This window comes from Cyanistes caeruleus, chromosome 1, assembly GCF_971803275.1.
Source record: "Cyanistes caeruleus chromosome 1, bCyaCae1.hap1.1, whole genome shotgun sequence".
NCBI classification, from domain to species: domain Eukaryota; kingdom Metazoa; phylum Chordata; class Aves; order Passeriformes; family Paridae; genus Cyanistes; species Cyanistes caeruleus.
The window spans coordinates 146,453,646-146,475,623 of NC_141701.1; the positions used below are offsets into that span (position 1 = coordinate 146,453,646).

Below are 21,978 nucleotides of genomic sequence, written 5' to 3' on the forward strand. Positions count from 1 at the left end.
GTTCATTCTGAGCACAGTTTTTCCTCAGTGTTATGTATTAAATTTTCTGTGCTTAAATCTGTGAAATCCTCTGGGATGAGGTGAGGTATAGGAGCACCTCCTGGTAATAAACCACCTCTGGATCTTTAAACTTTTATAAGAAAGTAGCATTTGTCATGGGAAAATATGTAATTTAAATTGAAGTTATAGATAATGATGAACTTACATTTTGGGAGAGCCTAAGATATATCTTAAATGATTTGAGTACTGATGAGCTTCTTTTTTCTTAGTATCTTATAAAAAGATTTGTGACACATCGTCTCTTGCTTTTTATCCCATTTTGAATTATCCTGTTCTTAAAATATGTTAATTATGATAACAGATCTAGGGTTTGATCTTAAGATTTGCCAGTAACTCTATTTCGTTATCTTCAATATGAGAGTTCTTCTTGCATCACAGATTTAGATCCTCTAATTGCATATTGACATATGGAAAGTAGATTTGTTAAGTACTTTCTGCAGTCCTCGAATGATAGGAAAAAATCTCTACCTTCTGCCCATACAGACATAACTTAAAATATTTACTGAGCACTTAAAGCTAAAAGGCTAACATGATGGAAATGGCCACTTTGTATACGGCATGACAAGCCAGCAGCTGTGGCATGTCAGGAGGCAGAGCAGCGTGGCTTTCCTGCAGAGGGTCTCTCCAGCATCCCAGAGGAGGCTGGGAGTTGACTGCCACTGAGTGTTTTTGAGTGTCTGGCTGTGGGTACAGTTGAAGCCCCTCTGCTTACCCCCTTGGCAATTGTGAAACCTTTTTTCCCCCTCTGTATAATCTCTCCCCTGTATCTCAGCCCCACAGTGTTCTGGCAGTGCTCTGGGCACGTTCTGCTGCTCCTGTCTTTAACTTCTGCATCCATGTGCAAACAGCCTTCAGTGAAGGCTCCCCCAGCCCCCACCCCATGGTGAGCACTCGGTTCAGCTGCGTTCCCCAGCTCTGCTGGAGCAGGAGCAGTAGCACAAGCCATATGATTCTTGACAGCTCCACAGCTGTCTGCACCACGCTGCAGAGTAGCTGTGAAACTCACTGCTCCTGTTGTTTCACTCCACTCTGCTTGCAGAAAGCTACTGCTGGAAGTTGTGATGCTGGAGCTGCCTTACAGGCTCCAGAAATACCAGCTTTACTCCTATATGCCTTTTCAAATAATACCACTTGAAAAGTTAGTTTGTTTTTTTTTCTTAATTACTGTTTCATATTTCTCTTTTATAGACTTTAATATTATTGCATATTTGCTATGACTCCACTTTAAAGAGCGTTGTTTATTTGTTTGTAATTATCCTCAAGTCTTTTAATGAGCAGTGATAGTCTGTCCTAACAGAATGTATGAATAATTATTTATTCCACTGTGGATAATCTTGGGTGTGTAACTAGTGTAATTTATATACCATGGTGTTGCCTGTTTAAATCTCTTAATTCTCCTCACAAGTCTCTCTAGTCTCAACCAGCATAAATAGTTTTGCTTTCCCTGCTTAGGAACTCTGCTTGTGAGGCCAGATCAGGTTTCACTGGCAGTCCAGTGGTTACAGTCACTGACAGACAAATAATAGTGTATTGGTTGCTCTATCACACTGAAAGCTAGCTGTGAAATAGGCTTACATACTGTTCAGTGTAACTCCTCATTTTTTACTGCTCTCACGCTACCTTTATCCATATTTTCTTTGGATTTTTTTGTCTTTGGACATCTCTTTCTAAAGATTTCTGGAACGTGTCAGACATTTGCCATCAGCTCCGGGGGTTGTTCTGGCTCATTCTGGTTGTGTGTTGAGGCAGATCAGTGAGGGGTGTGCAGCCGAGGCCATGAGATGAGGACAAATGTTTCCTAACAGTACCATAGGAAGGTGTAATTTCAGAACCATGAATGGGATTTAATTTATCTGCCCACCAACCTGCATGTTCTCAGTGGTCCATCTGCCTTAATGAAAGTGCAGTCCTACCTGTCAACCATAAATAAAAGCAATTGGCTTCATTCTGGCTTCATTTTGGGCTCATGAAACTCTTCTCCTTTCCTTCACATCTGACTGTCTGGTATTACCAGCAGTAGTAGACAACTTCAGGTTTTTTTCTTCTTTTTCTTTGTTCCTATTGTTTCTCTATGGTGAGAGCAAGAGGAGCCATCCCAGAGTATGATAAACCAAATATCAGCGGCTTTGTTGGATTCTCAGGGTTTTCTCTTCTGATCTGGAACTTTCCTTTTCCACTTACACTTTTTTCTCTTGCTGTTCTTGTCTCTTCAGGCTGAAAAGCACAGGAGGCTTTATTTTTTCCCCCAGAATTTAGTAAATATTTTACAGCAGTTTAGCCTTAAGGTTTTCTCTTCCTCCCACTTCACTTTCCTCCTCTCACTCACAGAGCACAGAGTGTCCCAAATCCAAATGTGCCACCTTGGAGATGCACTGAAATCTATTTAAATGGAATCCAGACATAACTAAGCCTCTCTCCAAGTGCCTGATTCCCTGAGGCATCTTTTTGGGGTCTTTGGGGCAGAAATACGAAGAAAACAGAATTGCTCATTTAAGCATTAAAAAAAAAAAAAAAAAAGAAGTGTTAAATGGCCTTCCTTTAATGCAAACTGCATTAGTTGCAGAAGTTCACATTTTAAGTTTGTGGGTATGTTTATTATAGAAATATTTTTCAGTAGCTTCCATATGATGTGACACAAGGAGTGCTGTCAGAGCTGTCATTTCAATCCTGTCACTATGTTGTGCATGTTAAAACATAATTGCAAATGGTACGGGGTATTGCAGCGGTCACAGTTCTGTAAATATAAAATTCTTCCAGTAAAACTTTTAGACATCATTTTGTCTTTAAATATTGAAGTAAATGAGGATGGTTGGATTTGTGTATGTGGTGTGCTTTGGCATGTGTGACTGTAGCCACTGCTGTGGTCTTCTCGTTATTCCATTTTTCTCCATTTTAGTAAACCTTTTAGAGCATAGTATTTGCACATTGTGTTAAACATAAACTGTATGTGCTTCCAGAAAGGTGTATGTGTTATAATGTTCTATAATGTAATGTATGTGTTCTGTAGCATTTTGATGCCTTTTAGCAGGCATGTGTCTAGACACACAGAATTTTGGAAATTCTAATAATTTGAATATAACATGGACATTTTTTTGTTTGCTTTGTTAATCAGGCAGTTTTGTGAACAGAAAAAAAAAGTTATTTTAATGTAACTGCTAATTAGCTGGAAATAGTGTTTCTGAATGCTGAATTCTGATACCTGACAGCATGTGGGAGATTTTATTGTCTTATTATAAAGGGTTAAATTAGCATGAAATTTACTCTTCGATGGAGTATCCTCTGCTGGTTTTCCCCTAATAAAGAAGTAATGATCTTCCCTTTACAGCGAACAACTCTGCGCCTTTTGTTACTGTGGAGAACGGAGCTCATTAGGACAAGGAGACTTAAAACAATTCGGTCCCACTCCTGGGTATGTTATCCCATGGAAAAATCAGCCTTTAAATAAGAGTGAAGCCAGCGACAGCACCGATGGAGCTTGTGAGAGAACTCCAAGGCAAAACTCAGTGCCACGCAAACAGAGAGGCCAGAAGAAGTAAGTCTGTCCTACAGTAAATATGCAGATTTTTTATTTTGCACAAAATTCAGGAAGGATCTTTACTGGTTCTGTACTACAATAGGCAACTACCATGTATTTGTGTGATGTGGGTTTTTAATATTAATGTTTGTGAAGAAAATCAATGCATACAAAAACTGAACTAAAAACAGCCCCAGAGCAACCAACACGTGAGCAGTATAGCAGTGGCTGTCTCTTGTGCTTTTTAAAAATGGATTTGTTTCTTTCCCAAGTGAGAATCTTCACTCTGGAAGAACACAGAAAAGAGACATAGCTACTGTAAAGCACATCTACTTGTGATGCTGAAGTAAAAGTACACATAAAGGGTGGAAGAGTATGGATTTCTGACGCTTCATGTGTTGTGTAACCTGGAATAATGGGTAGCCTCTGCCCCCCTGATTGGAGCCTCTCCTCTTGCCGTCCAGCGCTGGCTCTTGCCATGGTGCCTGTGCTGTTGAGGGCACACAGCCGTGGCTCCTGCCCTGCAGGAGTGGGGTTTGCTGGCAGCTCTCCTAGACAGGGGGCTTTGCTCATGGTCCCCAGGCCTCTCACTGACTGTGGGGGATGGCAGGGGCATTCCTGGCCCCACAGTGGAGGGTGCTCAGTACATGGTGTGTCTGGCGAGGGCACTGGGATGGGGCTGATCAGGGCCATGTTGTCATGGGCATGGGGGTCCTGTCACTGGGGACTTGTGTTGACTTGGATTCATTCAGGATTGATGGTGGATGTGGGATTATTCAGTGCTGTCTGTGTGACAGAGCAGCTGCAACATAGAGAAGCATGAGGGGAGCCAGTGATGATGCAGGGCTACAGGCCACAGCTATGCTTTGGGCATTGTGGGGTTGAGGGTAGTGAGAAGCTGTGGGTGGTGTGGGATTGAGGATGGTGAGGGGCTGTGGGAGGCACAGGGTTGAGGGTAGTGAGGGGTTGAAGGCAGTGAGGGGCTGTGGGAGGCACAGGGTTGAGGGCAGTGAGGGGCTCTGGGAGGCACAGGGTTGAGGGCAGTGAGGGGCTGTGGGTGGTGAAGGGGCTGTGGGTGGTGAAGGGTTGAGGGTGGTGAAGGGGCTGTGGGTGGTGAAGGGGCTGTGTGTGGTGCAGGGCTGTGGGTGGTGCAGGGCTGTAGGCGGTGCAGGGTTGAGGGCACTGTGGTGAGATGGAGCAGTGGGCAGTGTGGGGTTGAGGGTAGTGAGAAGCTGTGGGTGGTGTGGGATTGAGGGTGGTGAGGGGCTGTGGGAGGCACAGGGTTGAGGGCAGTGAGGGGCTGAGGGTGGTGAAGGGGCTGTGGGTGGTGAAGGGGCTGTGGGTGGTGAAGGGTTGAGGGTGGTGAAGGGGTTGTGGGTGGTGCAGGGCTGTGGGTGGTGCAGGGTTGAGGGCACTGTGGTGAGGTGGAGCAGTGGGCAGTGTGGGGTTGAGGGTGGTGCAGTGTCAAGGGCGGTACTGGTGATGTGGGTTGGTGATGTGTTGTTGAGGGCATTGTGGGGCAGAGGGCAAGGAGTGATGTGGGATGGTGATGTGTTACAATGATTCTGGACGGTAATGTGTTACAGTGGTGCCTGATGGTGCTGTGTTACAGTGGTGTGGGATGGTGATGTGTTACAGTGGTGCTGAAGGGTGCTGTGTTACAGTGGTGCAGGATGGTGCTGTGTTACAGTGGTGTGGGATGGTGATGTGTTACAGTAATGCTGAAGGGTGCTGTGTTACAGTGGTGCAGGGTGGTGCTGTGTTACAGTCGTGCAGGATGGTGATGTGTTACAGTAATGCTGAAGGGTGCTGTGTTACAGTGGTGCAGGGTGGTGCTGTGTTACAGTCGTGCAGGATGGTGATGTGTTACAGTGGTGCTGTAGGGTGCTGTGTTACAGTGGTGCTGTAGGGTGCTGTGTTACAGTGCTGCAGGATGGTGCTGTGTTACAGTGGTGTGGGATGGTGATGTGTTACAGTGGTGCTGAAGGGTGATGTGTTACAGTAATGCTGAAGGGTGCTGTGTTACAGTGGTGCAGGGTGGTGCTGTGTTACAGTCGTGCAGGATGGTGATGTGTTACAGTGGTGCTGCTGTAGGGTGCTGTGTTACAGTAATGCTGAAGGGTGATGTGTTACAGTGGTGCAGGATGGTGAGGCGGAGCTGTGGGCCAGGCGAAGATGAGGGGTGGAGGGTGGGATCGTGATGCAGAAGCATGGGCAGTGTGGAGTGGTGATGATGTGGGGCAGGGATGCAGAGCCACGAGCGATGTGGAGCAAGACAGGGCATTGGGGGATTGACTCCCAGCCCGGGAGGGAAACAGTGAGGGAGGCAGCTGCTGGCTCTGCCAGACTCCCTGAGTCAGACCTGTCTGTGGCTGTGCTGCTGCTGCAGAAGCTTCTGAGAGTGTTCTGCACTCACTGAGGTTGCTTGGGTGCACATTGTATGTTTTTGTCATCGTGTTGGTGGTGGAAAAGTGCACATTGTGTAATGCTGATACAGAAAAGTGGCTTTTCTTGAAGCTAGTAAAAGTAACACCCTCGCCTCAGGCTGTATTCTATAGGTACATGAAGTAATATTTTCAGAGAAGTCTGTGTAAAGTGTTTCTCTGCAGGGTGAGATTGCAGAGTAAATTGAGAAGTTCTGTAAATGGATTGGTTTGATAGTGTGAGAAAGCTTTTTTATGCAGAAAAATGCCTTGTCAGTTGGGATTTAGTTTTTCTTAAAGATCCTTTAAGCTTCAGTGTTGTGAGTAGCAGTTTGGTGGTCGAGGAGGCTCCATGTTCATGGGGGTGAAGTGTTGGCACAGGCTGCCCAGAACAGTTGTTGGTGCTCCCTCCTTCAAAGTGTTCAAGGGCAGGTTGGACAGACCTTAGAGCAACCTGGGAGAGTGGAAGATGTCTCTGGCCATTGTAGGAGGGTTGGAACAAAATCCTTTCCAATCCAAACTATTCGGTAATTCCAGTGGACATGAATGGTGTTGAGAACCACTTTTGTCAAACAGAACATACTGCTTTTTAAGGATGTTTTAGATGTTGATAGTGTCACAGTTAATAGGTTTTGGGGTCGATTTTTTTTTAAAAATTAGGCAGGTCATGAAGTTACCATGTAATAATAAAAAACTTTTAAGTTTTCCTGGGTGGTACAAGAGAGATGTTACTCTTTTTCCCATAAACTGAGGGGTTTTAAAATGTATTTATGAATGTAATGACTGAACCAGAACAAAGTTTTCAGGAAAGCGCAATTATCACAGGTTCCAGTGGTTACTGTATCTATTGACAAATGCATACAATTGAGTTATTAATAGCAGAGAATAATCAAGTTCAAAGAATCTTAATGGAAAATGCAGCACCACCTTTCCTACCAATTGTTGAGGTATCAGTGATCAGGTCTCTTATCAGTAGGCCTAACTGCACACCCTTAGATGTCTAAGATATTCTTTAGCCTGCAGGAAATGTAGAGTCATCGCTAATGTTTTTTAAAATGCAGTAATCTGAGTTGTGTGAATTGTTTTCTGTTGAGATTAGAATTTGGGGAACAATTTAATAAGGTTATAAACTAGTACAATATAGTATCTTTATATCACTGCATTTTTTAATCTCCCTCCCCTTCCCTCCCCCCCTCCTTTTCCTCTGCCTCCCCCCCACCTAACATCTGATGGCATTGTATAAAGATGTTTATTTCCAAACAGATTTTGAAGTCCTGGTCTTTTTTCTACCTTCCCCCCACAGCTGGAGTATTTTCTATAAGCACCTCGCTTCTGAATGTTGTTACCTCATTCTCAATTCCAAGGGTTGAGCAAGTTTTAATGTATATAGAATCAAACTTAAAGAAGCGTGTGTATCCTGAGGAATTGGAAGAGAGCAGGCTTGTTTACTGAACAGCAGCTTGAACTGGAAACTGTTACTGGGGAAAGTGTTGGGATAAAGTATACGCAGGACTTTAGTTCGTGTTAATTTATTTTTTATCATATTAGGAAAACATTTTACTCGCTGTGAGTTTTGGATCGTTTGTTAGTATCTGGCTAGTTGAACAAAGAATGTGGTCACTTCTAAATTTGTTTTTCTGCTTCCTGATACAGATCTCGATCGAGTATAGCATCATGTACAAGTGTAAGCACCCAAACTGCTTCTGACGATCAGGTTGTCAAATTCTGGGATGAACTCAGTTTAGTTGGCTTACCAGATGACATTGATGTTCAAGCCTTATTTGAGCCAACAGGTAAGATCCATTGTTACCTTTTTCTCCCTGTCCAGTAGCAGTACAGTAGCCACAGTGACATGAGTGAAATTTTCCAGCTGTTGGTTTTTTTATGGCTGTGGTGTTTGTCCAGTTTTTGGTGGTGCTTTGGTAGCTTTTGCCCTTGTCACATTGTGGTTTTTTAGTCTTCTCTCCAGAAAAGAGAATCCTCAGCTTTGTGTGGAAAATGTTTGTAATCTGCTGCAGAACTGGTGTTCAAGTAGTAATACCTTCAGTACCATGATTCTGTTTCGGGGAGAATAGGGAAAAGGAATGAGGCACAGCTTAATATAATTCTCAAAAATCTTAATCCTATGATGTTACCTGATCTCCTGCTGCAGGTATTATTGGAAACAATGGAACAGAAGATTTAAAAGAGCAGCATCATTAGAGCAGTAGAGGCATAATGCATGTGCATGTTTCCAGAATATGCAGGTTTTCTGTCAGAAAAATGTCTGGTTTATCATCTGCTCTTTCATTTCAATTGAACTTCTCTATAATTAAGTTATTAATTACTTTTTCAGGAGGCATCTGTGTCCAAATGCTTTGATTCCAGTAGTCCATTCACATATTTTGCTCCAAAAAATAGAAATACATTTATATAATAACAAAAATGCCAGTCTTTCATGACTATGGAAACTTGTTTCAAGGTCTAATTAAAAGGAAAAAATTAAATCCAATGGTTTTGTTTAAATAGTTTTACTATAGTGTGTATAAATGGGTGGGCGAAGCTTTATCAATCTACATTTTTAAAGTTTCTATTATTTGTAAATAACTCTTACTAAAACCGTACAGAGATTTTTTTGGGATTGTTTTTTTTGTAGCTTGAATTATTAAGTTGGCTGATAACTAATTTCAAGAACTAGTGTAAACCATCATTTCTAATTCCTGTATAAAGCAGTCAGAGAATTCCATTGGAAGTATACATAATTTGCATTTTTTTTCCCCAGAATTGAATTAGAAACTTCTTGTAAAAGTTATATTTTGAATTCTACAAATTCTGATTTTTTTTTTTATTAGTTATTTGCATCTCTAATACTGTGTTTGTTGTATTGATGCCATTTTCTCAGTCATTTATATGAGTTTCTATTCATGCTATATTTGAGCTTTTAAACACTTTGTGTAGATTTCTAAAGCATCATATGAGCATATTCTACATGAACACACAGATATCCTGTCCTTGGGAATCATAAATTAAAAGAGTACAAACCTAGGGAAATGTTATGTGCAGTGATATATGAGGTCAAATGGAACTCTTTGTGTCTGTGTGTGTCACACAAGCATTGAATGTAGAATCAAAGTCAAGGAATGCTGTGCACCCCAGTGCTATGATTACATAATCAGGCACTTAAAATCTATAAACAGATAAAAAAAGTGTATTGTATATAAAACAAAATTGCAGTGTTTTTAGTGTCTGAGAGTAACTGCAATATATTCAGTGTATGTTAATACGGGTTTTCGGTGCTGCAACAAGAAAAATAAAAAGGGGGAGAAGAATTCTCTGTTTTTTCTGGCAAGTATTTACTGCCAGAGCTGAGTTCCATACTTGGAGGAAGTGCTTGACAGAGCTGTCCAACCCTGGCCCTTTCTCTCTCTGCACACACCAGGTCACTGCTGGGCTCATCACCGCTGTGCGGAGTGGTCTGTGGGAGTCTGCCAGACTGAAGAGCAGGTATCGCTGAACGTGGACAAAGCTGTTGTCTCAGGGAGCACAGAAGTGAGTAAAAACACTTGAATGCTCAAGTCTGTAAGAAAACAGGGTGGGTAGGGTTGATGAAAAGATAAATGCAATACAAAAGACAAATGCAAGTGTGACTAAAAATATCCAGGTATGGATCTCTGAGCTCCCATTTATAAGGATAATAAGGTTTCCTTGGGCAGATCCTTGTGCTAAAAACTTCTGTTGCAATTTATTAAAAAGTTTCCTGGAGTTGCATGGAATATATCATTAATTAGTTTTGAGGTAACTAGAATAGGTAGGAAGGTAGAAAGAACCAGACTGACCAAAACAAATTAGAGACAAAAGAAAAGTTGAATTTAATCAGTAAATACTCTTATAGAGGAAATATTTATTGTACCAATTTATATCCTGAAATTACATGACTCAAATATACTAAAAATTACTATTACTGAATTACTTTCATGCCAGTTTCAAAAAGCAGGTTAGTATAAAAAAGCTGGTGTTTGCTATGAAACTTAGGTTGATACTCTAAATACTCATAGAAATACTTAATCTAATAATAAATAAATTTTTAGATAAATATTAATATTTTAAAGTGAAGTAGTAATGTCTTTGGAAAAGTTAATTACTTTTGAAAAAGATGAACTTGTTCTGGTGTCATATTCTGCTACCATTTTGAAATATTGGAGATATATTTCACATTGGTTTTACCACATGTCATATTTAATAATGCCCAAGATGGATTTTTAATAATGATTTTATTTTTTATATTAAATCAGCCATGATATAAACAAATCTTTGTAATTTTTTTGTGGTTTTCCCATGGTTATGCTTAGGCCTTTTTTCACTTGAGTATTCTCACTTTATGTGCATTATAATAGAGCACAGAATTTGGCATAAGGTACCAGTAGATGTTCTCCATCATTTTGACTAAAATGATGCTTTACATCAGTCTTTCAATACAAGCCATAGAATACACCTTTCTTTGCACCTTCTTGTATTCATATTAGGTAAATGCTTTGTTTTGAATAATTTACTTAATTTCAGTGTTCTTGCTTTCAAAATAAGACTATTCAAAATGAGTGAACCTGACAGTATTAAGCTCTAGATGAGCTTGAAAACATTAAAACATTTGTTTGTGTGTGTATGTATTAAAAATGACAATAAGAATTGAAATACTCAAAATTGAATACTTTTTTTTAAAAGTCTCGCTGCTGAAAGGTTTTTGCCCCTTTGTTTTTGGCTTACAGTCATTTTGTGATCAACTCATTCCTGTCTAGTAATTTCTTCTAACTGAAGTCCTGGTTGAGCTGTTCAAGTTTATGTTTCACTGTATTGAATTTCATCCTGTTTTTGTTATTTCAGTTTCATTTCTTTTTGTCCAGTACCTTGCTCATCCCCTGTGCTCAGGGTGATGGTGCCTCACCTTTGTCATCAGTACATTTTCAAGTTTTGCACAAATGTTTACAATGGAATTACTTAACTACAAACTTTTTGAAGAATGAGCATCTCTGGTGTTGCAGTTCCTGTTTCGACCCCTTCTTTTCATGGGCTGCACTCAATCTTCCCTACTGATTTTTACAAATTCTGCAAATAACATTTAGATCCCACGTTGCACGTGTTTCATGGTAATGCAGAGAGAGGAGTTTGAATAGAGTGCTATTTTGTGTATTTTCTACTCAGTCATTGCTGAAGCCATTGAGAAACTTTCTTTGTGTAGTCCAGCAGTCAGCCAGTGAAGAGTTGTCCCAGTCTCTGTGACCCTGGGACTGGTCTGGCAAAATAGAGGGACAGGAATGATGGATTTGCCCAAAAAGCTTTAATGGTGGTAAAACAACACATTGCAGAAACTGCAGGTCCTGGGGGCAAGCTCAAAACACCCAAGGGCGTGGTGAACTTCACAATGTATAGGGGTACCGAGGGCAGGGGTCCAGTTGCGACTGGGACATGACCTATCATGGAATGACTCCATCAGCATCCCCCCAGCATCCACTCCCAAGGCATCAGGTTTATTCCCTCCATGTCAGGAACCTGGTCCAAGGTATGGTCTAGCTCAGTTAATTCAGTTCCACAAATAATGATGCTGATTTTGTTATTCTCTTTTATCCTTCGTGTGATATTCCCAGGGAGAGCTGAGTAAAGGCACAACTGTGATTGTAGAGGAATAGATAGATGGAATTGGACTTCTTTATCCCACTATCACACCAGGGATTTCTTTGCTTTTTATGTTAGTTTAGTTTAGTTTAGTTTTTGGAAAAATAAGGACCAACCTCTTCTGTAGTTCTCTGTTCCTCAATACAAAGAAGTGTAATGATTACTCAGGGAGTTTATGTGGAACTGGCTTGGAGCCCAAGTAATCCTATGTTTGCTTGTGTCCAGGCTGTAGTGCTTGGTAATAATTTCTCCACTAATTTTTAACTTGTTGCTAAGATTAAGAAAGCAGAGAGAAGTATAGGGTCTTGGTTGTCTTGTGTGGTAGTGGAAAAGCTCATCTTTGTGTGAGTTACTTTTAAAAAGTTTAGAATGAAAGGTAAATTAATTAATCAAAAGTATATGTTGATGTTTGCAGTACCTTGTGCTTCTTTTCATTTGGGCTTCTTTCAGTGGGGTGTTCCTGCATTTTAAAAGAAAAGTTCTCTTCACATGTTCTGAAATCTGTTGGCCATGCAAGTGCAGCTATGTGCTCAGAAAAATAGTTTAAATAAAACAAAGCTGTATGCTCTTTCCTCTGTTTGCTACCTAATTTGCTTTGGGTTTGTTGTTGTTTGCTTGGTAGGGAATTTCTGTCTTTTTGGAAGTTCTTTTGACATGAGGAACTGGTTTGTGATGTGGTCTGCAGCACTGACATCTTTACTGGGAAAGTACATTTTCTTTTCCTTCTGTTCATGTAAAAATGCATATTTGAATTGTAACCAGCTTTTGGTGATATAGTCCATTGGTTTAGATCTTTCAGTTTTTGGAGAATATGTTGGTCCTGTTCTTACCTTGAGGGACTCTCATTTGTAAGCTACATCCATGTTTCTCATTAGTTAGGCTGCCTATTGTTTGCAAATCTGCTTTAACTGGATATGACAGTGTTTCTTATTATTCTGTTTACCAGTTGAGATGTCCATTTGGCTTCACTGGACTTGTGATTGCATTAGTAAAGCTCGTGTGGACATACTTCACTGACCTATTCCAAAATACATATTTTTATCCATTTTGATTTTCTTCTGGGCACTTGTTTGCTGAAGGTTTAAAACATGGCACTACAGAGATTTCAGAATCTGTGAATGCCTCACAAAATACCCTGCTTAGCATGTCTTTCTTCTTCACTTCTTTTGATTTGCTCGTTGAAGGCCTGGCAAAGGCACCTGACCAGTTTGTTTCATGTATTTGTGTCTAGACAGAGGTGGATTCTTTGTCTTTCTTTCAAAGTCTGGGGTTTGTCATCCTTTACTATTCATGAGTGCACAAACCTGCATCTATGAGGTGTTTGAAATCCTGTGTATCACATTGGTTTGTGACAAGGGACAAAGAAAAGCTGGAATATGCAGTCAGATCTGTGGTGGGCTGCCTCAGTTCATTTCATTGCTTGTCTTGCTTATCTCAGCAAGGGAGAGCCATGGGTTTGCTCAGGACTGCTTTCTAAGTTTAGGAGGTCATAAGGAAGAGCTGGTGATCTTGGTGACAGACCTAGTGCCAGAGCTTTTCTCAGGATGACTCCTAAGAATTCACCTCATTATCCTGGTACAGTGTGTAAGGTAGAGCTTCAACACCCCAATGTGGCAGTGCCTTCCCCCACTACTTTAATAGCATTTCATGGGGTTTGGGAGTCATTTTGTTTCAAGGTTTGAAAGAAAACAGCTCTTCAAAATATAAGTGGGGGAGACAAAAGTTCAAGTCATTTGTTTGATCTGGAACTTAACTCAATTTTCTTACCATTCATAAGTGTTTTTCTCAGTATATAAAATTTGTAGTAAAGAAACTGTTGTTAGCTTCAGGAAGATAGACTTTTATTGGTGCTTCTACAGCATCTTAGTGTAAGATGCAAAAACAGTGTGAACTGTAGATTTAATAAGATTAAAGTAAGGAAAAGAACCTGATGGATCTGAAAATTAGAGTTTTTTCCTTGGAAAAAATATAATAGATGTGGACAAGTGGAGTTTACAGCTTTTTCTTGTATTTTTTGGTTTCAGTCTTATACTTTTGTAACTCTCCTGCTTTTAGATACTTGGAAATGTGAACTTACATTATCATGTAAAATGTAGAGGCCTTTAAGTCTTTCATTTGTTCAGGTTTTAACAAGACTGGTTTCTGAAATAGTGATTCCTGAAATATTTTCAGGTATTTTTAAATAGTACTTTATGATATTCATTTTGCATGTATTGAGTTGGTTGCTGTTTGTCTGCAGTCAGCTGAGGAAAAATAAAAGTTTGCCAGTTGCCTGCCTTAAATTGTCTAGCCATAGCTACTGTGTATGCTGCAGAGTCCCAAATGAGGTGGACTGGTGTTTTTCCCCCAGTGTGTAAATAGCTCAGTAAAGAAAGTGAGTTTAAGGAAGTAGATTAATGTGTTTAAAGTACTTTTGAATAAACTGGGCACAAGAAAGGATAGCAAGGGTAACTTTCCCAGGCAGCTTTCACTTCTGATAAGATGTAGGAAGCAGTTTCCAGGTTTAGGAGACATGGTCAAGGACACAAAAGTCAAAGAAATCAGTGTTGGTGGAAACCAAGAAGGAGGTTCCTATCTGCTTGAAGACTGAATAGGAGAAACATGATAGTAATGAAACGTCTGTTTTAAATTCTTTGCCCAAGACTTGATTCTAGCTTGAATCCTAGCCTAGAAAGGTAGATCAGAGAGAAATAAGGCGATGGTAAAGATGAGGAACACGTTTATACATCTTCTAAAACTGTCCATATTTTGAATGTATCTTCACTTCTTGATCTCAGTGCTCTTCTCATCTTGTTGAAAATTGTCCTTGTTTTTTGTGGTGTGTTTTATTTGTGCTACTTCAAGTTGAAAACCAGTTTGGCTAAAATGATACTTCCTTTTGTTGTTCCTTGTGTGTAAAAGGGAGCATCAACATCCTAATGTATTTCTAACTTCATACACTGGGGAGGATTGTGCCCATTTAACCACAGCAATTTTTCATTTAGGTTTTTTTTTTTTTGAGAAAAAAAAAAGTTTGTTTTTTTTTTGTTGAGAAAAACTGTGTGAGAAATGGCTTAGATGACAGAATCCTGAATGTAGGGATTGTGTTGGCTTTGTGTGTGTCCCAACCTGAGCAGAGCATGGAGTCATGTGGAGTTTTTCTAGATGGAGTGGAGGATTTGCAGTTCTTCGATGTTTTAAAAGTTCCCTACCTCCTTTTTCATTATTGGGGGAATGACTTATTCTTAAATCCAAAGAAAAATGCATTAAGAGAATGTAATAGATCTTAATTTATACCATTTCTAGGCTGTGTCCTCTGCATTTGCCCATTTTCAAGATGGAGCTTTGTAGCAGGAAACTAAATGAGCACCTCTGGTATTCAACCCTTGAGTTTTTTATGGTGCTTTTGCACACAGCAGGCACTTGGCTTCTCCTCATCTCCCTTCACTACAGCTTGGGAGGGACTACCTGGCTGCTGGGAGTGGCTTCTGATTTTATCTTATCGAGTTTTTTTTCCTGTAATTGCTTTTGTCCTGCAACTGAGGAAGTACTGCAGGAAGTTTTCTTCCAAAATAAGATCTACTCTTTTTTATGGGTTTCTGTCTCAGAGAACTCCAGCACAGAAAGTGCTAGAGAAAGAGACTGGAGAAATAGTGACATATGTCTCACCAAGAAGACACTGGCATGTGCTTTAGGTCAGTTTGGTAGTTTCATTCAGTTCCTGGCATGTTTGAGACATACTGTAACAGTTCAGCAGTAGAGGCCATAGTCTATTGAAGTTTTCCATGAATTACCTTGTTATTTGGAGTTTCTCTAGAGATCTGTAGCCATTTCCCAGCTGATGAGGATAATCATTGTTTTTAAAGGACCTTACTGACTGAGGGTGCAACTTTGGGGATAGTTTAACACTGTAAATTATCTTCTATGATTTACTCTTTTCCATAATGGTTTGGATTTTGGTTACCTAAAGTCAGATCCTTGTTGTCTTGAAGAATGTGAATTGTTCTTCGAGCTTGCAAATGGAATCAGAAAGTCTGTGTCAATTATTTTATAGCTGTATTTCCCAAGTTCTGGAAAGCAGCTGAGGTATCTTAAAATTGTCATAGTTGGCTCTGATTTACATGGGTAGCTCTTCTGGAACACCTTTGTATACCATAAATGATGTCAGTACAGCTTTGATAAATCTCTTCAGGTTACAGAGCTGCCATGAGACCTCTGTGTGTTCAGATTTTTTGCAGTTCCAGCAGCTTGGGAGCAGATATTTGGTGCTCAGTAAGATCTACAAATGAATTCTCATTAGCATTGTCAAGTGAACAGAAATTAAAGTATTCTTTCATTTGAACCGAAATAAACTTTACCATAACAAGAGCATTGCTCATTTGAGGTCGCAGAATCACAGAATGATTTGGGTTGGAAGGGACATTAAAGATCATCCAGTTCCAACTCCCCTGCCATGGGCAGGGACACCTTCCAGCCAGGTTGCTCAAAGCTCCAAGTAGTGGGAAAACAGGGGGGAATGGCTTCAAACAGAGAGGAGGTTTAGCCTGGATTTGGAGTGGAAACAATTCTTCCCTGTGAGGAGGGTAAGGATTGGAACAGGTTGCCCAGAGAAGCTGTGGCTGCCCCATCCCTGGAAGTGTTAGATGGATCCTTTGACCAGGATCCAGCCTGGCCTGCTGGAAGGCATCCCTGCACATGGCAGGGGGTTGGAACTGGATGATCTTTAATGTCCCTTCTAACCCAAACCATTCTTTGACTCTGTGATACTATTTTTTCTTCCACAGTGAAACACAGAACAGAAAAATCTAAATTACAGTTCTGACAGAAGAGTTTTGTTACCTATCAAAACACAGCACCTTTGAAGCTACAGACTTAAGGACTCAGCTTTCAAAACATAGTTTCCATTTCTCCAGTTCTCTGAGAGAGACCTAGACCACATTTTCTAGAACAAAATAAAATACATTTTTCTAAATCCCTGTTGGTATTTAAGACAATGAAGTATTATTTAAAACTGAGTAAATGCGAATTAAGAGCTTTGAGATTCTCTTCTTCTAGTACATTTTCTTTAATTATTTGGCTCCTAAATTATGGATACCTTGGGATATAATTAGACTCCACACTTGTATGTGAATCTTCAGTGGTGTATTTAAAAAGTTTGTAAAGGATTACTATAAACCAGCCTGATCTGTCTGAATAGTTATGGTCATAAAGTGAGAGGCAGTAACACCTGGGAAATACGTGGCTAAAGTAAAGGCTTAACAATTCTGATGATTGAAGGGGTCTGGAAATTATTTTCAGTTTGAATTTTCCATTTATTAAAAAAAAACCTTATTTATTTTCCTAGTCTTTTTGAGGTAATTGTTCACCTCTAAATACTTTGATACTTGGGTAGGTTTGGGTACATGGCTGAGGTTGTTAATAAGGGTTCATTTTTGCAATGTAATTTGAGATTTATTGAGTGAAGAGCTTTTTCTTTCCCCCTACCATTTGTTAGATGGATTGATACTTCAGGTTTATACAATGTGGTGTGAGAGGTGTGAGATACTCTGTTATCATTAAGTAACTTTCCAAGTCAGCCAGCCAGTGGAAAAAAATAAAGGCATACAAAGCTACAGTATTAAACTGAAAATATTTAATTAAAATTTTGTTTCTAAAATAATCTGAGGAATATGAGGCTTTTTCCCTAGCCAAAATTTAATTTAAAATAAATACAGAATTTTAATGTAATTTTCCCATAATTAAACATTTTTATTATTAACATTCCAGTAAAGCCACTACTACGCTTCAGCCTGTCAAGGTCTTTGGGATTTTTACAAGTGGAAAAGTTTATTAGGATTATGAAGAAATACTTCCTTCAAGACTATATGACACATTTCCAATTTAGCACTTTTTAAAATCGGCATCTCAAGAAACAAAAGATGTTCCTTTTTTATAAAAGCAAAACACTGATCTGTTTATGTGCTAATGTACAGTAGAGTATCAATATACCAAATATCAGCAAAGTGTTTGATTTAGAGCTTTTTCTGCTCTTGTTTATGGAGTTTGATTCTTATCAAGTGCAGATACTTAAATGTCACTTTCCAGTCTCTGTAGTAGTTCCTTGTTTGATAACCTGTTATCAGTGTGATTCTGACCTGTTGCCTGGGAAAAGGAGCACATGGTCATAGGAAACTTATCTAGCTATCATTATTTTTTTTATATTGTCTTCATTATGTTTATTGTATTTACAAGAGGAAGGCAGGCTTTAATTTGTGAATCGCAGTTCAGAGAAGAATTTGCCTTCTCAGATGAAGCAGAACAAAAGATGCACATTCTTAAACAAGTTTTCTTCTGAGATTTTTCTTTTGATGTGCTTTGTCACAAACCTGCTGTGAAATAACATCTATGTTTATATTCCTACCTATTTGTTTCCAAGTATATGAAAAAAAAATACTGTGAATTTGTGTGCAGATCAAGTGGTACTGTCAGTGCACATTGGCACTCAGTACTTAGAGTAGAACTGTGTCTTGTTCCTTATTTGGGCCATAAGAACCAAGTTCTAGAGCTTCCCTTGCCAGGGACAATGACCAGTGGATGGATTCTAGTAAATATGTTTTAGGTTTGAATAATAAGCTTTTTTTCACAGTGAGACAGAACTTTTCTTAAACTCTCACTTCTTTCCAGCACACAGATGCAGTTTGTCTTACTACCATTGCTCTGTGTCCCCTAGAGTTTTGCATGTCTGAAACAGAAGCACAGCGTCATTTCTGGCAGGTGAATCTACCTAAATGATCTTTCCCAATATAACTGCGTTTGTGGAATACAGCAGCAAATGAGAGAGGAAAGTACTTGGGTTACTTAGGCAGCACTAAGTGTCTTTCCTTAAGATGGTTCATGTGGCTTCATCTGAAGGGGGAAGTGTTTGATATTTCATCCTGATCATTGTTTTTGCTCGCAGAGCAGTGGTGCTGGTGGGTTCCTGCTCTGGAGCCAGGAGGAGGTTCCAGGGAGCTCACCCCGGGAGCGCTCCCATGACACTCAAGTGGGAAAGCACAGTCAGCCTTAGAATTTTCAGTATGAGTTTTTTTCAAGGTGAATGCTTTGAAAAATGCGCCTCACTTGAACTCTAGATGTAGGATAGGTGGGTACCAGAATTAGGAGAGAGATCATGGCTACAGAAACATTTCTGAGAGGACTTTGATGCTGAGTAGGTGATAAAGCACTGAGGGCAGGCTGAGGTGTAGGAACCAGACAAAATGGACTGGGGGCACAGAAAGAGACTGAGAAACAGCAACAGCCCAGGAATGAAAGCCAAAGAGCCTTGCTGAGAAACATGAAAGGGCCTGTGTTCCTGGAGGAATTTCCAGTGCAGGTTTTCTTTATTCGCTAACAGTTTACTGAAAGCTCTGAAGTGAAATTGTGCAGTGTATGTTCCAAATTGCTGAAGTGTGTTTCACAAAGACCTTTTCTTCCTTTTGCATGACTTGAGTAGAAAACACTTTTTTTCATATTATGTTAAAAGAAATCATCTTTTTTTTCCCTCTCTCCACTTCCCTTGGTGTATTTCATAAATGTTACTCTGAGCATTAATGCAATGACATGGTAATTCACTTACAGTCCATTGCAGGGTTTTATAGTCTGGGGTGAGGGTTATGTGTTAAAACTAGAGAGAGCCTGATCTCTGAAGAGCAAAGAAAACCCACTAAAGGAAAATCACACTGCCTCTCCAGTCAAGAATGTACCTTCTTCCTTGGTTAGTGTCATTTTGCTGGTGGGACTGACCCATTTTGGGGCTTGGCTGTGGAAAATGAGAACGCAGATACTTGGGCTCTCCTTTTCTCCTGTCCTTCTGTGCTCAGCAACAATGGTAAAGTCCTTCAATATCTACAAAAGAGATAAAATGTCAGTGGAATACCCCCAAACTCTGAATGTGGAACAGGGAAATAAAATCTAATTTTAAAATGCATGGAAATATTAACAAATTTATTTAAATTATTATGCCATTAATATTTTCAGTAAATAAGAAAACTGGAGCTCTGTATATATTTAAAAAATCAGGAAACCATACCCATCTCTTAACCAACATGCCAGCAGTAAGTTTATAAAAATCTACACATGGAAGTGTGGAAGTACCACCAATCTCCTCACCTTTGTAGGTGTTTTAATGCAGCCCTTGTTTTCCAGCCCTATTACCACCTCACTCATGGTTGTTTCTGATTTAAATATTTTATATTCGGTCTTTTCTGTAGCTAATCTGGGGTTTTTTATTGTTGGTGCTCAAGGGTCTAATTTTGCCTTTTGTGTGATGGTTATACTTATGAAAAAAGACTAATCAGTCTTTTGGAGTTAATACTGCTTAGTTTCAGTCAAGGACAAGTCCTCATTATACTTTGAGCATTATAGAAATAAAAAGGTCTCTTCAGCAGCTTTTTCCTTAATATATAGCACAGGAATAAAAGGAAAAAATACCTCAGTGGGACTAGTGGGTGTATTTGCTCAGCTGTAGCATTGTTTGCTTAGTGTTACACAACTGACTCTAATCTAGGTTTCACAGCAGTTTTCCTTTTATATAGTATTTTATTTAAGCATGTCTGTTAAATTTATCATGAATGTGAGTCACATGGGTTTTTTTTGAATGAGAGCTTTACAGTCCAGACTCTTTAGTGAAATTAGAATTATAAAGGGGTTCTGATTATTCCAGTCAAAAAAAAATCTGAGGTTTTTTTCCTGATTAATATAAATGATATTGTGGGTTTTCATTTGGGGTTTTCACCCATCCTCAAAAAAATCTTACAAACATGCTTTCAAACTTAAGAATACTCATATTAGTCTATTGGCATTGGTTTGCTTTTAAGCAGTAGCCTAAAAGCTACTTCTGAGATTGGTGTACTCAGCAGCTCGCAAAATCAAACCATTAGCAAAAAATACTTTTGAACTCCCTGAAGATTTTGTTATTGACTTCCATTAGTCTAAGTTCTGTCCCAGAGTTGCAGATTGAGCATAAATATTGCAGACATCAGTATGAAATAGTGCCATTAATGCAGGTGTCGTTGAGTGTTTTTTTTTAATAACATGGAGCAAATCAGGCATGAGAGAGGCATCTTAGGAATCTTCACAAATGTGGGGCAACTGCCCTTCCTGTGCAAGTGCATCACCTTAGTGGGAAGTACAGACATTACTTGCATTGAAATTATTTTTCCTCATAGACTGCTGTTGATAGTAATTTCTTTATGTGAAAGAACTAATACTGTTTATTTTCATGTATATAGTTATCTTCCCCATTCTGCAGAGCTGACCTGGAAATAAAAAGTAGGGAGACAATAGTAAGTCTGCTGCCAGTAATGAATGTGTAGGTGTTCCATGAGTCATAGTCATGATTAATTATAAGAATCCTATTAAATAATATTAATTGAAGAACTGATGAAGTGGCATGTTCTCAAAGCAGCACTTCACATAAGTTTTTTTTTACTAGTGTATTTTCAGTGATACTGTTTCCCACAAACATGTCACTTTCCTCTTCAGTACATCAGGGAGGGAAAGTAGCTGTTAGGAAATAAATAAATATTTATTTCCTGAAGCATCTAACTTGGGTAAAAGAACTTGATACATTATATTGCAGTGTCATGGTCTCACTTCAGATACATGTATTCAGGCTGCAATGTAGACACCCTTAATTTAATAAAACTGCAAGTGCTTCCACATCTAGCCTTTCCCTTTGCAGTTTTTAATTTATACTAGATTTCCTTTCCATTCAAAAAAATTTTACCCACTCTGCTTCAGTATGAAATTGCTTTGCAAGGAACTGGGAAGAATGACAGAATCTACAGAATAAATAGTGAATCTGAATCTATATACCCAATCCAAGCAAATACTGAGGGTTTTTTCCTTTCAATTACTGCAGGTTGTTACAGAGTATTAGGTGGTGTTTGTGTGGTATTTCCAGGGAGATGTATTGACAAATCATAAACCTTTAAAAGCAAATAGAGGATTTCTGGAGAAATTACACAAGAAGACGTTTCAGTTGTTATTATTCTTTGAGCTTTGTGAGGGAAATGCTCATTTTCCAAAATGTAAATGGATTTGATACATTCAATAAGAAAGAGTCTCAGTTTTCTCAAATGCCATACCAGGTGAGTTTTTTTAATGAGAGAAACTTGAAATAGATGGCAGATCATTGGGAAGACTGTTACCATTACACATCCATCACATCAGAATGTGCCTTGGGCACTTCCAGAATGTTTGCTTCCTGTCAGAAATAAAATACTGTGATGGATAAATCCCCCAGTAAAGGTCGGCCTTGGCAGCAGTGCTCACTCGTCTGAGAAACTGAAAGGTCAGGATGCTCAGGATTCTGGTAGGACTGGAAGCTGAGCATCT

General features: G+C 39.4%; 1 protein-coding gene across 26 annotated transcripts in view; it reads left to right on the top strand.

Annotated features, from left to right (window-relative positions):
* KMT2C (lysine methyltransferase 2C) overlaps window positions 1-21,978 on the top strand; it is a 191,791-nt gene that overhangs the window by 70,444 nt on the left and 99,369 nt on the right. For all 26 annotated transcript variants that reach the window (XM_086865657.1, XM_086865666.1, XM_086865745.1 and 23 more), the window contains 3 exons: window positions 3,386-3,592; window positions 7,651-7,790; window positions 9,416-9,525. In XM_086865657.1, coding sequence (XP_086721783.1) covers window positions 3,386-3,592; window positions 7,651-7,790; window positions 9,416-9,525 — 457 coding nt within the window. The remainder of the gene's footprint in view (window positions 1-3,385; window positions 3,593-7,650; window positions 7,791-9,415; window positions 9,526-21,978) is intronic.